Source organism: Rhinatrema bivittatum, chromosome 3 (assembly GCF_901001135.1).
Source record: "Rhinatrema bivittatum chromosome 3, aRhiBiv1.1, whole genome shotgun sequence".
NCBI lineage: Eukaryota > Metazoa > Chordata > Amphibia > Gymnophiona > Rhinatrematidae > Rhinatrema > Rhinatrema bivittatum.
Genome location: NC_042617.1, coordinates 254,926,475 through 254,941,373, shown reverse-complemented (window position 1 = coordinate 254,941,373; position 14,899 = coordinate 254,926,475). Strand labels below are relative to the sequence as shown.

The following is a 14,899-nucleotide window of genomic DNA, read 5'->3' as shown; positions in this document are numbered from 1 at the left end:
GAATCTCAACCTTTGTGAATCTCTGATAACAACCATGCAAGTTATTCAATCTCTCATCTACTACATGTTGACTTTCCTCCAACTTTGAAATTTCAGTCTCAATTCTTATAAAGCGTTGGTTCGATGACTCTGTTGCCTTGGTTAAATTAAGAATAGCCTGTTCTAGTGATTTTATAGCTAACCATATAGAGTCCATTGTAATCTCTTCGGGCTTTAAATCTTGCAATAAATTTCCTTTCAGAGTGGTTGGTTCACTTTGGCCCTCCTTAGCTTGGTTTCCTTCTCCTGGTGGAGGAGGAGTGTTAGGGGCCCCGGGACTCAAAGATGCCTCGGCCAGAGGATCTGGGATCCGCTCTATTCCAGATTCCTCAATGGCCTTATTCACCGGGTTATTGGTGGGTGCTGGTAGAAAATAAGCTGGAATTTGTGATTGTGAAGGTTCGGATATTGGAGATGAAGTTGTCATCTCCCTGATCCTTGCCTTCCTTTTGGTATGAGGCATAAGTTTTCAATATCCCACAGGCTTCAACCTACAAGTCCAGCGAACTTATCCACAAACCTTAATAATAAGCCAACTTTCCCTTGTGTTAAAGAAGATTTGAAGGCTTTGGAGCGGAGATCGAAAAATAATAAAGAATATTTTACTCACGAGTTCTGATTGTTCTGTTTCTTCCGTTTTAGAGGAGCGAGTAATTAAAAACAACCTTCCAAGATTTTTGTCCCTTTTCCAGCAAAGCCGCGCACCCCTTTGGCGCGCGCGGCTTCGGCGACGCGCCGGTGGCGTCGATGCGCCGCAGGGGGCTGGCTTTTAAACTTTAGCCAGTCGCCCCTGGATGACGTCAGTGCTGCCGGGAAATCAGGAAACAACAGCTGTAGAGCTCAGGGAGGGCTGGGTTCCCACCTCACCTTCCTCGTCCAGCAGCGAAATCATCAGGTAATTAAAGCAGGTGATTCCTCCGCTCCTCTGCCTCGGAGATGTGCCGCAGGGGGCTGGCTTTTAAACTTTAGCCAGTCGCCCCTGGATGACGTCAGCGCTGCCGGGAAATCAGGAAACAACAGCTGTAGAGCTCAGGGAGGGCTGGGTTCCCACCTCACCTTCCTCGTCCAGCAGCGAAATCGTCAGGTAATTAAAGCAGGTGATTCCTCCGCTCCTCTGCCCGCTATGCACTTCTGAATTGTTCTTGTTATGAGTGGTATGGGAGGAAAGGCGTACAGAAGGCCTGTCGTCCATGGAATGAGGAAGGCATCTTGAGTGATCCTGAATTGGCTTGGTCTTATCGAGCAGAATTTGGGAACTTGAGCATTGATCTCTGTTGCATAGAGATCTATCGAAGGTGTCCCCCACTACATAAATATGTCTTGGGCCATTCGTGGGGGAGAAAGATGCGGCTTAGTCTGTCCGCTCTTGTGTTTGCAACCCCTGGTAGGTAAGTTGCTTGGAGATGTATGGAATTTCGGTGAGCGTGTTCGAAAATTATCAGGGTCTCCTTGCAAAGGGACCATGAACCAGACCCTCCTTGTTTGTTGATGTAAAACATCGCCACTTGATTGTCCGTGTAGATCATGACCCTGTGTCCTTTCAGGTGGACTTGGAATACTCGTAATGCATTGCGAATCTCTCTGAGCTCCAGTAAATTTATTTGCAGGTTCTGTTCCGAGATTGTCCATAACCCTTGTGTTTCGTAAATCTCGAGGTATGCACCCCAGCCCTTGTGAGACGCATCTGTGGTTAGGACTGCATTGTGAGGAGGGGGACTGAACAACGCTCCTTTGGACAGGGTGGAGTCTAGGAGCCACCATGTTATCTCTTTTTTTTTTCATTTCGGCGGTCAGCGATACCTTCTGCATCAATGGTTGTGAATGTTGTTTCCATTGGCGTTTTAGTCCCCATTGCAGGTGCCTCATGTGTAGCCTGGTGTTGGTAACCGTGAAAATCGCCGCCGCCATGTGGCCCAGGACTACCAAGACCTGTCTCGCTGATGGTCTCTGAGTATGGTTCAAGGTATGTAGAAGGTGACGGAAGTGTGATATTCTGTGCCCTGTTGCACGTAGTGTCCAGGCATGCACCTATGAACTGCAACTGCTGTGTTGGTTGCAGGTGTGATTTCTGAAAATTGATCACTAATCCTAGTTCCTGTACACAGTGTATCACCCGATGGAGGTGATCTAGTAAGATGTTGGGAGTTGGGCCGATTATGAGCCAATCGTCCAAATATGGAAAGATGGTTATGCCTTGTTTCCTGAGATGAGCCGCCACCCCTATCATGCATTTGGTGAACACTCTGGGTGCAGCCGACAGTCCAAAGGGAAGAGCTTTGTACTGGTAGAGTTGATGTCTGTAGCGAAAGCATAGGTAACGCCACGAGGATGGATGGATTGGAATGTGTGTGTAAGCATCCTTCAGGTCGATGGAACACATCCAATCGTTGGTTTGAATGAAAGGAAGAATTGACTTCAACGACACCAGTTTGAATTTCTCCTTGGTGAGAAATTTGTTCAATTCCCTTAGGTCTAGTATAGGGCGAAGGCTCCCCGACTTCTTGGGTATGAGGAAGTATGGGGAATAAAATGCTGCTGATTTGGAGCGTGGGTGAATTTGTCGAATTGCTTGTTTGCGAAGCAAAGCAATTTCCTCCCCCAGTTGTGGATGGGGGTTGTGAATCTTGAATGTGGAAAGATGAGGCAATATGGGTTTTGTGGCAAATTGGAGTTGGTAACCGTGACGTACTATCCCCAAAACCCATTGATCCGATGTTATTCTTTCCCAGGCTTCCAGGCAAGAACGAATTCTGCCTGGTGGAGCTTGATGTTGTGGTGGCGGCTGAGTTACTAAAAAGATGAAGTCACTTTTGCTGCGGTAGTCGGCTTTGTGCCTGCTGTCTCTGGTTGCGTGGTTTACCTCTATGTTGGTTTGAGTATTGTGTTGTGGAGCAGGACGCTGGTAGGAAGGGTATGGTTGGGTACGAAAAGACTGATAAGATCTATAGGGTCTCCTGGCATATGATTGCCTATGAGTAGATCCGATATAACAACGTGTGGTCGAATAAGTAGGATGTGATGTTAATGATTGTACTGCTAGAGCTTCTTCCTTCAATTTACCTACTGTGTCCTGGAATCTTTCTCCGAACAGGTTATCTCCTATACATGGGAGGTTTGTTAGTTTCTCGTGCAAGTCTTCACGTATCGAGCTTGAACGTAACCATGCTAGTCTGCGGGCTGCAATGGCTGTTGCTGATGCCCTGGATGATGTTTCATGTGCTTCGTAGATTGATCTCAAAAGGTGTCGAGAACACTCTTCCATGTCATGAAGAGGCGGAGGTATCTGATCCGCCGTTGAGGAAAGCATACCCTTCATAGCTTGCATGCACTCATATAGGTATTGTACCATGTAGAATTGATGGTGCATAATTCGGGCAGTCAACATCGAGTTATGGTATATTTTCCTGCTAAACTCATCTAAATATTTGTTGTCTTTCCCTGGTGGGTATGAGGAATGCGACTTTGTTTTCTTAAATCTTTGCATCGCCGATTCTACTACAATTGAAGCGTGAGGTAATTGTGGTAGAGTGTATGGTGATGTTTTTCTCATACGAAATTTTATGTCTGTTTTCCTGGAAACTGCTGCAATTGCGTAAGGCGCATCCCAGGACTTCTGTAAGACTGAATGCAGGAGCTCTTGTGGTGGAAGAGATGTTGGTTCATTTCATTTCATTTTTCATTTAGAAAATTTATTAAACGCCTAACACAAAAAGGTCTAGGCGATATACATAAAAACATACATAATAATAAACAAACATTGCACATATAAATGTAAATATAAAATTCCATAGGAACCATGTCATGTTATACCAAACAAGTATAATTCACTAAATCAAATTTTACAGCGGAACTAGCAGAGTGATCAAACAACTCACATGTCCATGAAAATACAATAAGTATTGTAAAACAGACAGGTTCCCCTGGAGTATCAAAAATCTTTAGGAGACCAAGGGTTTCTGCTCTAGGGTCTGCTTCTTTTTGGACCTCTAGATGCAGTATTGTACCCAATTTTTCTAGGAATTTTGGGTATGTAAGGTCTTCCAGAGGGGAGTACGGTTCCTGAGGTTGTTCCTGCGGATCCGACGGGAATCCCGTAGATGATGGGGATGTTTGTATTGAAGGAGAATCAAAAGATGTATCCTGTGTATGAGTTGGCAAGGCTGGTCGATTTATTATGGTAGTAGGCTGTGCTTTGTGTTCCGGAGAACTGTCATCAGCAATATTAGTCATTTTGAATGATGACTGAAGCGTTTCATAAAAACCTGCTAAAGATTGCGACAATTGATAAAATGCCTCTTTTGTATGAGAGGGCATTGTCATACGACCATCTGGTTCTCGTGAGACACCTGCTTTAGGGTGCATTGAGTTACTCTGAGGTGAAGTATTAGGTACCTTTCTGTCGTTTTGTATTTTATTGATTGATATGTTCCTCGAATCTTCTGAATCTGTAGAAGTGTTAGAGGAAACAATCTGTATTGCCTCTCTTTGTGAGAAGGTATTGGAAGGCGGTCTATGAGATGATTTAGAAGTCGAAGGGCTTATTTCCATGTAGCACTCCTCTTTGCCAATTTTTATGGTGAGAGTGTCATGAGTGCTTATGATAATAGTTAGACGACGAGTCTGTATGACTTCTACGTGAAGAAGGTGATGATTTCCTACGTTTTTTTGTAAATTCTATGGTATCAGCTCCAGAAGAAAAGGAAATACGTGAACGAGATGACGTTATTGGTGAAGAGGCTGAAGAAGAGCTTCGTGAAGGGTAACGTCGTCGTTCCAACTCATTCTGTAATATCTGAAATGAGTAATGCCTTGTCTGACCCAGTATGCCTTGTCTGACCCAGTATGGCATTTTCTTATGTTCTTATGTATGCGCAGATGTAGATTTATGCGCGGATGTAGATTTGTACGCGTATCTTATTTCTGTGCGCACAAGGGTTATTGGCGCCGATGTCTTCGGCGCCGTGCGCATAGATCTCAATGGAGTTGGAGCCGTACGCGCAGATTTCGATGGCGCCGTGCGTGTATTTGGTCTGCTCGGTAGCTTCTTCTGCTCCGTGTGCGCCTGTTTGTTCGAATTGTGCGCCAATCCCTCTCCCGGCGCTGAAGTAATGTGCGCCGATACTTTTTCGTGCGCATATGGCCCCTTACGCGCAGAAGGTGTCGGCGCAGAGGTTTCTGGCGCCGATATGGTACGTTGCGGCTCTACAGGCTCTGTGGAATTCTTAGAATCCATTGGCCTTTGTCGTTTTGCGTTCTCCTTACCTCCAAGAGTGGAGGATTGAGGATCCGACGAAAATGTTCTCTTTTTTGATGGAGCCAATGAAGTCGGTGGGCCGGGCGATGAATGAGCCTCCGGGTCCTTTGAGGCAAAAAGTTCCTGAAGCCTGTAGGCCCTTTGTTTTAGTGCTCTAGGTGACATCCTAGAGCAAAATTCACAATCTTCCCGCTTGTGATCTGGTCCTAGGCATCTGTAACATCTGTCGTGTCCGTCCGTGACCGACATTACTTTGCCACAACGACAGGGTTTCCGCGTGCGATCCCGCTCGCGGAAAAAACAGACTGAGGAGATTCCGTTACTTTCCTGCGCGGGAACACAAGCGCAGCCGCAGAGAGCAAAGCTCTGTTCTCTGCTTTGACAAGCTCCGCCTCCTGGGCCTGATTGACAGATCCCATGACAGCATGGCTAATTCAGCCCTGCTATCAATGGGAAAAATTATGAACACAACTGTGTGTGTATGTGTGTATAGGGGGTTTTTGCTGAAGCAAAAAAGCACTGCGTCAGCAGTGCTTTTCAAACCGGACTGCCATTTTGTCCTAATTCATTATGTATATGGGGTTCCTCTGAAGAATTGTTCATTTGAAGCTGCGAGTCAGCACTGCTTTTTAAACCAGACGGTCACTTTTTCTAGTGTATTGCTTATGTTTGTCAGACTTACAACATTGGCTTTACTTTGTTTGATCTTCTGCTAAGCTTAGCCACTTAGAGGTTTGTGTTCTTGAATTAGAGGCTTTAATTCAGACCTCAGAATGACATATATGAAACTTTCAAACATTTTGTTGTAGAAATATTTTTTGTGATTACATCTCTTTATTGCATTGGAACAGTTTCTTCATGTATACTGGTCAGTAACCAGTTTAAAAAAAAAAGAGAATAATTCTTTAGTATAAATAATAATAAAATGTTTTATTGGATGTTCTATAATACTGTTTCATTAGTGTTCATTTGTTGGTATAAAAATACACACGTGGAATGACACACACGTGGAATAACACACACGTGTAATGACAAAACATGAGCGCTCATGTAAAGATTTTAACTTAGATTAAATTGAACTTCAAACTTAACATACAAAAAATGTTATTGTTGCAATAATCTACTGTTACATTACAACACAGTGCAAAACATAAAAACCTGCTGTAACTTTAATTTTTTATTATTAATCATTATATAGTCCTCCGATGAGTCACAGAGTGACAGACCTTAAAGCTATCAGTGATCCAATGCAGAACTAAGAGCTCTTGATATTCTTTATATCCACGCAAACAGCATTGCCCTTCTAGAAGCTGTGAGTAACAACTCTTCATAAACAGTGGTTTATACCCCTCAGCGAAATCTACGTTCAGCGGGTAAAGGACTCCTTACGATTCCTTCTATCGCTACTGCCAGACTTACTTCTGTCAGGGAAAGGGCTGTTTCATTGGCTGGTCCAGGCTTATGGAACTCATTACCCACTGAATTAAGGCTCCAGAGAAATTTAAAAGAATTTAAGAAAGCACTAAAAACATGGTTGTATGTACAAGCATTTCAAGTAGAAGCCAGTTAGTAATTTGTTGTGTTTTTATTTTATTTTGACTCTTGTTTTTATAGTTAGTATTTTAATTTATGTATTTTTATTTTATTTTAAGTATTTATATGATAGATGGTTTCTTTGATTGGTTTAAATTTTATTGTATTTTTGTTTTATTCTGAAAAATTGTATTTTATGCTTTAAGAAACACTGTAAACCGGTGTGAAGATATACACCAAGATCAGTATAGAAAATCAAGTAAATAAATAAAAATGTCTCTCTACTCCTTGTTCGTCATTGCTGCAGTTGGTCTACATAAATTAAGGAAGGTAGTTAACTAGTTCCTGTCATGCCAAAGGTTGGGAAACACTGCTCTAGAGGTTTCCAGTCCTAACACACCTGGATACCAAGCCACCCCTGATGAGAAAGCTGTAGCTGATTTCAGTGCATGGACCACATAGAATAGCCACCCTTAAGAATCTTGGGCTTTAATAGCTTTGCAGGCCGGAGGGAGATCCACCACAGCTGCTGTCCACACGCTAGGAAATGCAGAATTTCACTATAAAAACCTACAACTGTCCTGTGGTGCAGAGAAAGTATTATCATGGAGAAGGGGAGAGGAGGCTGGAAGGGATAGGAGGAAGTGGCCAGGGAAAGGGTATGAGGCCAGAAACAGGAAGGGCAAGAAGCTGGAGTGAGGGGAGGAAAGAAAAACAAGTGAAAAGAAAATGAGCTGTAGAGGGGTTACGGGAGGTAGGCTGCTGTACAATAACTATACAGGTTGAACCATCACTACCAAGTTTTGGTGGAATTTTGGAAGGTTCTATAATAGCTTTGGGAGGGTGGATGTAGGCTACAAAGAGTAGTGATGATATCCAGATACATTAAGGTGTGATGAGACTTGGGGAGATATACTGACTTACCCAGGGCGTCTCATACTGATTTTTAGGCACCAGGTGCCGAATTTTGAGCAATCTGGTATCTGTGATTGTCCATGTTGTTTGTCATCTCTAGTGTTACCCATCCAGCTGTAAACCCCACCCCCAGAATGAGGCAAAGCTATAATTTCATCATAGGGACTTGCATATGATGTCTTTTTTTTATTTTTTCTCTCATGTACTGTTGATTTCTTAGCAGTGTACCAAACCCCACTAACTCAAAACACTGTCCCGTCTTCTTCAAGGTCCCAGTCTGGTACCGGCAAAACAGCAACATTTTGTATTTCTGTGCTCCAGTGTTTGGACGTTCAGGTAAATGAATTTGTTTCTTTTTGTTTGTACTTCTGATGGTTAAGTTTCTAGTGTTGCTGTAAAGCGTTTGCTAGGGAGTTGGTTGTATTTATTTGTAGGTTAAAGAAAAATTGAAATAACCAGACTTTTCAAATGGGGTACAGAATAATCCTTTATTATGAGCTTATCCTGTGAAATTACATTCGAGTACATTTTAAGGTTAGTAAAGCAAAGGTAGTTGAAGAGTAAGAAATTTTTCTTAATCATATATTGCCTGATCAACAGTCTTTTGTAATTTAAATGATGTAATCCTTAGAAGACAGATTGAATGTTAAAGACTATTTAAAAAAAAAAAAAAAAAAGAAGACATCTTGAATAATAACCCTTGTCCAAAGCACCAATGTTTTGTGTATTATAAATCATAGGTTAAACAAATTTTAGTTTTGGACTTTTCAAGGAAGTTTAATAAACACAGCTGGTAGCCTGGTTCTTTAATTCTTCTCTTTGTTATTACACAGGTTCGTGAAACGCAAGCATTGATCCTGGCACCAACCAGAGAACTGGCAGGGCAGATCCAGAAGGCAAGTTCACCGAGATAGAGCAAACACAACCATTCTGTTATCTGCTTTTTGAAACCTTGCTATCTGTACAGTTGTAGGTTTTTATAGTGAAATTCTGCATTTCCTAGCGTGTGGACAAATGGACTCAGGACCAATGGATTATGCTCCCCTGCCAGCAGATGGGGACAGAGTCAGATTGCAAAGCTGACGTCACAGTACATATACTCCTGCATGACCTCAGCTCTCCAGTATTCTCCTTCTCCAGCAGATGGTGGACGTATCTCTCCCTATGGGGATTGTTGTACTTTTTGGAAGGAAAGATTCTGCATTTTAAATTGTAGACTGGTGTGGACTTTGCTGCTTAGGCAGCTGAAAGGCAGCAGGTGCAGGAAACTGAGTGTGGTGGTGATGGCCAAAGCCCTCTCCCCCGCAGCCGGAGACCGTCTCTGTACTCAGCCAGTAAGCGCTGAGCCATATAAGTTTAAAAAAAAAACAAAAAAAAAAAACTAAAGAAGATTTACCTTCAGATTCAGAGATGATTTTTAGTAGGACTTTCCCCGGTCTCTGTGCTCGGCGCGCAGTACAGACATTGTTCCCGCTCCTGTTGGGGTAAGGGGAATTGGATTTCCAAGCGGGTTGAGCAGTCCCCAATGGGCTAGGTCCCGCTATATATAGGCTTGGTCAGCACACCATGCAGTAGGCCACTGTGGCGCTATCTTGCGCATGCCGTATTGCCCTCCTTAGGACGACAGTGCATCAGCTCTGTGCACATGCTGTGCACATAATGTCGGGTGCGTCCCTGCGCGCACAACTTCGAAAGCAAGCGATACAGGAAGGCTATGTGCAGGGACTGTGCATGCACCTCGCCACATCTAGATACTTGTAAATTGTGCGCATAAATTTTAAGCGCGAGCCGATTGAACGCACAGCCACCGCTGCCAATGGTGCCAGCAACATAAGAAACCTAAGCGCCTTGCTCTCTGCATCGCTTGTCATATTAGGGCTTAACAGCCTGACCTGGACGTCAACTTATATCAGCACTGTGAGGAAGCCCAAGGAAAGCTGGCCTCCTTGGATTTTGCTAAGCCAGGCTCCTCCCATTCAGATGATGGGTTGATCACAGCCTTAACTGGCAGTACGCTGGACCTAAGTACGCCCTTGACTGGGTTATTCATGGGAGAGGGAAATTCAGCTGGGCCCAGACCTAGTACCTCCTGGATTAGGCATGGATCCAGCTGCCTTCTCTTGGGTGGAGTTTATCCAGGGGCTACAAGCCTTCGTACAGGTGCAATCTGCTGCCTCTCTGACCTGTCTGGACAGACCCTCACTTGGTGACCCCCCTCCGTCTCCCATTCCTACTGGCAGACCCAAGGCATGCCTCACCTTATCAAGGGTATTCCTGGTAAGGACCCGGATGGCAAGGACAAAGAGGAGGACCCCCAGATTCCTTGGAAGATGGGGAAATCCCCCCTGGGTTGGAACCATATCGGACCATGTTATGGTTCTTTCACAGAGACGAATCGCTGGCCCTGGTTTCCCAGACCTTGAAGACGCTGGGAGTTCCTGGGGCGGATTCTATGACTGAACCAAGGAAGAATCCAATTCTGATCCCCCTGCGGAAAGCTTCTTGCTACTTTCCAGTGATGGACGCCATATAGGAGTTGATTGATCCTGGAATGGGATGCTCCAGAAGCAAGTTTTAAAGGGGGACGAGCATTGGAAGCTCTATATCCTCTGGATCCGGCAGTAAGAGAATGTTTGCGTTTCCCTAAAGTGGAATCACTTGTCTGTGCCGTCTCAAAGCGAACAACTATCCCAGTAGAGGGAGGAGCGGCCTTAAAGGATGCACACGATAGATGGATGGAGTCTGTCCTTAAACAAGCCTTTTGACGCTGTAGCAATGACCTTACAGATTGCTTCTTGTTGCGCTCTGGTGTCTTGTTCGTGTCTACTTTTTTTTCAGGAGGTGAATGTCTCAGGGGTGAACTTCAGAGCGGTTATGGAAACTGCTACCGCCTTTTTAGCAGATGCAGGCTCTGATTTAGTCCATACTTCAGCCAGAGGAGTGGCCTCAGTGGTGGCAACCAGACGACAGCTATGGCTGCAGAATTGGTCAGCTGATGCAACCTCCAAAGCTAATCTTACAAAGATGCCCTTTAAAGGATCACTCCTATTCAGGAGTGAGTTGTAAAAGCTGGCCAGTAAATGTGGCAAATCTCCAGTTCCCTGGTTACCGGAAGATAAGAGGAAGCAGTTACAGCGCCCCTTGCCTTTGAGGGGTTGTTCCAGGGGTTCCCAGCATTTTTGCCCCTACAGAAATTCGACATTTCAGAGGTCGCGACCTCTTGGGAGGTCTCAGTCCTTTCTTACCCAGCAGCCCAAGAGAGGGGCAGGTTCAGGCTCGTACCGACCCACCTTCGGGATGAGGAGATAGGGGGTTGTCTGTCTCTCTTTTACCAACAGTGGGTCGAGATCACTTCCGACAAATCGGCTTACGGTCTGGCCCTTGAGAGGGCTCGCCTGATGCAGCAGGGATATTCTGCGGTGGTAATTGTCACCTTAGTCTGCACTCTAAAATTCTCCATGTCCCTAGCGTATGTACGGGTCTGGAGAGAATTTGAAGCCTGGTGTCCTCTCTCAGATGGTCAAAATCCCTCTTCTGGAATTTTTGCAGGACGGCTTGAATAAAGGTTTGGCCCTTAACTCCTTGAAGGTACACTTAGCGGCTCTCTCCTGTTTCAGGGGTGAGGTGAATGGGGCCTCCCTGTCAGCTCATCCTGACGCAACCTGTTTTCTGAAGGGAGTGAAGCACCTTCGACCTCCCTTACGGTTGCCAGTTTCCTTGTGGAATCTTAATTTAGTATTGGATTTTTTGGCAGGTTCTTTCTTTCGACCGCTGTGCAGTCTTTCCTTGCGGTTATTTATTTATTTTATTTATTTTTAATTTTTATATACCGGAATTCCTGTATGCAATACAAATCAATCCGGTTTACATGTAACAAAAAGGTTGCCCTGGTCTGGGAGGTTAGACCGGGGTTTTTTACATAGAACATTGAACAATAACAATCAACCAATGAACATTAACATTAACATTATTACAAGGAACAATGAGAGTATCAATAATATTTAACAAATAGTAAATAACCTTGTTCGTGTTTTGAATGGTATGTGTGTGTTCCCCTTTTTACAATGGACTTTAGTAGCGTATATCGACTGCAGTAAACGGTTATATAATATGTCCTCTATTAAATGACTGTTAAATAGGCATTGCGACTAAGCAAGTACATGTAAGAAATTACGTGTAAGAAATTAAGTGTCAAGCAATTCGTGACACCCTACAATGGTTGGATCTGAAAGTCAGGAGGAGGTGCTTATTTACACTCTGGGAATTGGAATGCTTGCCTGAAGAGCCAGGTTTTTAACCTTTTTTTGAATTCTGGTAGATTGGGTTCGAGTCGTAGGTCTGGTGGGAGCGCATTCCATTGGTGTGGTCCTGCAGTGGAGAGAGCTCTTTTTCTTAGTGTTGATTTGGCAGGAGCTGCGACTAATGTGCCTTTGTAGGCGTTTCTGATGGGTCTAGAAGATAAGTGTGGCCTAAGTTGAATTTGTAGAGATATAGGTGCGTCGTTATGGATTGCTTTGTGAATGATGGTTAAGGTTTTATAAAGGATTCTCTGTTTAATGGGTAGCCAGTGGAGGTTGCTCAAGATGGGGGTAATATGGTTTCTTCTGTTAGTGTTAGTTAGGATTCTGGCTGCGGCATTTTGTACCATCTGTAGGGGTTTGATGCTGTTAGAGGGGAGGCCAAGTAAGATTGAGTTGCAGTAATCAAGTTTCGAAAAAATAATGGATTGAAGAACGAGGCGAAAGTCATTGAAGTGAAGGAGTGGCTTTAGTTTCTTTAGGACCTGTAGTTTAAAGAAGCAATCCCTGGTGGTTGTGTTAATGAATTTTTTTAGGTTAAGTTGGTTATCAAGCCATGCTCCTAGATTCCTGACGTCTGCAGAGAGCTCCATGTTTTGTGCCAGGCTGGGTACGTGGGTGTTTGGTTTGTGGGAAATCAGTAGCAACTCTGTTTTGCTGGAGTTTAGAATCAGGTTCAGGCTGGAGAGTAGATGTTTAATTGGTTGAAGACAATTCTCCCAGTAGTCGAAGGTTTTTTGAATTGATTCTGTGATGGGGATGATGATCTGGATGTCATCTGCATAGAGGTAATGAGTAAGCTTGAGTTGTGATAGGAGATGGCAGAGTGGGAGGAGGTAAATGTTGAACAGGGTGGGAGAGAGGGATGAACCTTGTGGTACACCTTGGTCTGATAGGATGGGGTCAGATTCCTTGTTGTTAATTCTGACCTTGTAAAACCTGTTTGATAGGAACGATTTGAACCAACTGAGAGCTGTGCCTTTGATTCCTATGTTTGATAATTGTTCTAGTAGTTGTGAGTGATTTACCGTGTCGAACGCTGATGATAGGTCTAACAGGACCAGTAAGAATGACTGTTTTTTCTCCAGGTTCAAAAGTAAATTATCAGTGAGAGAAAGCAAAAGGGACTCTGTGCTTAGTGATTTCCGAAAACCGTATTGTGCAGGGGAAAGAATGTTGTGCTCCTCGAGATATTCGGAAAGTTGTTTATTTACGGCTTTTTCCATGAGTTTGGAGATCAGGGGCAGGTTTGCAATGGGTCTGAAGTTGGCTGGGTCCGTGGGTGATGCAGTTGGTTTTTTCAGTAGGGGTTTGAGGATTGCAAGTTTTAGTTGATTAGGAACTGTGCCCATGACTAGAGAGGTATTGATGATTTCCGCAATAGGTTTTGCGACGGTGCTAGGGATGGCGGTGAGCAGATTAGTAGGGAGTGGGTCCGAGGGATGTGAAGATGGTTTAATTTTTTTAAGTAGATTTTCGATCTCCATGGCTGATGTGGGCTCGAATGTCTCTAGACTAGAATTCAGCGTGGGTAGGTATGTGCTGTGAGGTGTTGGAAGGGTTTGATGGGTTGTAAGTGAGCTAGTAAGGTTTGAGATTTTTGTCTTGAAGTAAGTGGCTAATTCGTTGGCTTTGCTGAGTGCTAGTTGGTCTGGAATGGAAGGTGGCGTTGGTTTGGTGAGGGATGAAATGTAAGAGAATAAAGCTTTAGAGTCGAAGATGAAGTTATGAATTCTTTTTGCATAGAAGTCCTTTTTTGTTTTGTGTATGGCGTTTCTGTAGGTGTTGAGGGTGGCTTTGTAGTCCAGTCTGGATTTGGGTGAGGGGTTGTTTCTCCAGCTTTGTTCTTTGTTTCGTAGTTTTTGTTTTAGGGCTTTGAGTTCCGGGGTGAACCACGGTTTTCTGTTGTCTCTTGCCGGTTGGATTGTTTTTGAGGAGGTTGGGCAGAGCTGGTCCGCTATTTTGTTCGTGAGTTTGATCCATGAAGAGGTGGCTGTGTTGGCGTCTGAGAGGTCTATTTGTTTGAGATCTTTAGAGCATTGTTCGGTGAGTAACTCCAGTGAGCATGGTTTCCTGAAATGAATGATGGTTTTGGAGATGTTTGTAGGTGGTGTGTTTTTCATTTTGAGGGTTGTGTCTATGATCTGGTGGTCTGACCAGGGGATTGGCGTGCAGGTGGGATTGGTATGGATGGACCAGCTCTCGTTGATAAAAATGAGGTCTAATGTATGACCTGCTTTGTGAGTGGGCCCGTTGATTATTTGTGAGAATCCAAGGTGACTGAGGGAGGTGAGGAAGGTTTCGCAGTTAGTGGATTGAGGGATGGAGTCCACGTGAATGTTGAAGTCTCCCAATATGATGGTTGGTTTGTCTGAATTTAAGTGTTTGGCTATCATCTCTATTAGAGGGGAGGGGTTAGCCTCTAGAGTTCCTGGTGTGGCGTAGATGAGGAATATTTGTAGATGTTGAGATTTGAATATGGAGCATTCTAGTTTTGAAGTGGAGTATGATAGTTGTAGGGTTATGCCCAATTGTTTTTTTGCAGCAAGTAGAATTCCTCCTCCTTTCTTTTTCGGTCTAGGTATTGAGAAAAGGTCGAAGGATTGTGTTGGAAGTTGGTTTATTAATGATATGTCAGTGGGTTTTAACCAGGTTTCTGTTATTGCACATATGTCGGGGTTGTTGTCAATAAGGTAATCATTGAGAAGGTGCATTTTTTTGGAAAGTGACTGTGCATTGAATAAGGTTAAAGTGAATAATGAGAGGCCTAGAAGTTGTGTAATGGGAGATGTCATGATGTTGATGAGTCTTTGTTGTCTGGGTGTCTGAATGGGGTCTGGTGGAGAGTTATTTCTGGGTT

At 44.0% G+C, this 14,899-nt stretch overlaps 1 protein-coding gene across 1 annotated transcript in view; it reads left to right on the top strand.

The window, feature by feature from the left end:
• EIF4A3 (eukaryotic translation initiation factor 4A3) overlaps positions 1–14,899 on the top strand; it is a 119,695-nt gene that overhangs the window by 18,440 nt on the left and 86,356 nt on the right. The window contains exons 3-4 of the mRNA XM_029594489.1: positions 8,011–8,077; positions 8,575–8,637. Of these exons, the coding sequence (XP_029450349.1) occupies positions 8,011–8,077; positions 8,575–8,637 (130 nt within the window). The remainder of the gene's footprint in view (positions 1–8,010; positions 8,078–8,574; positions 8,638–14,899) is intronic.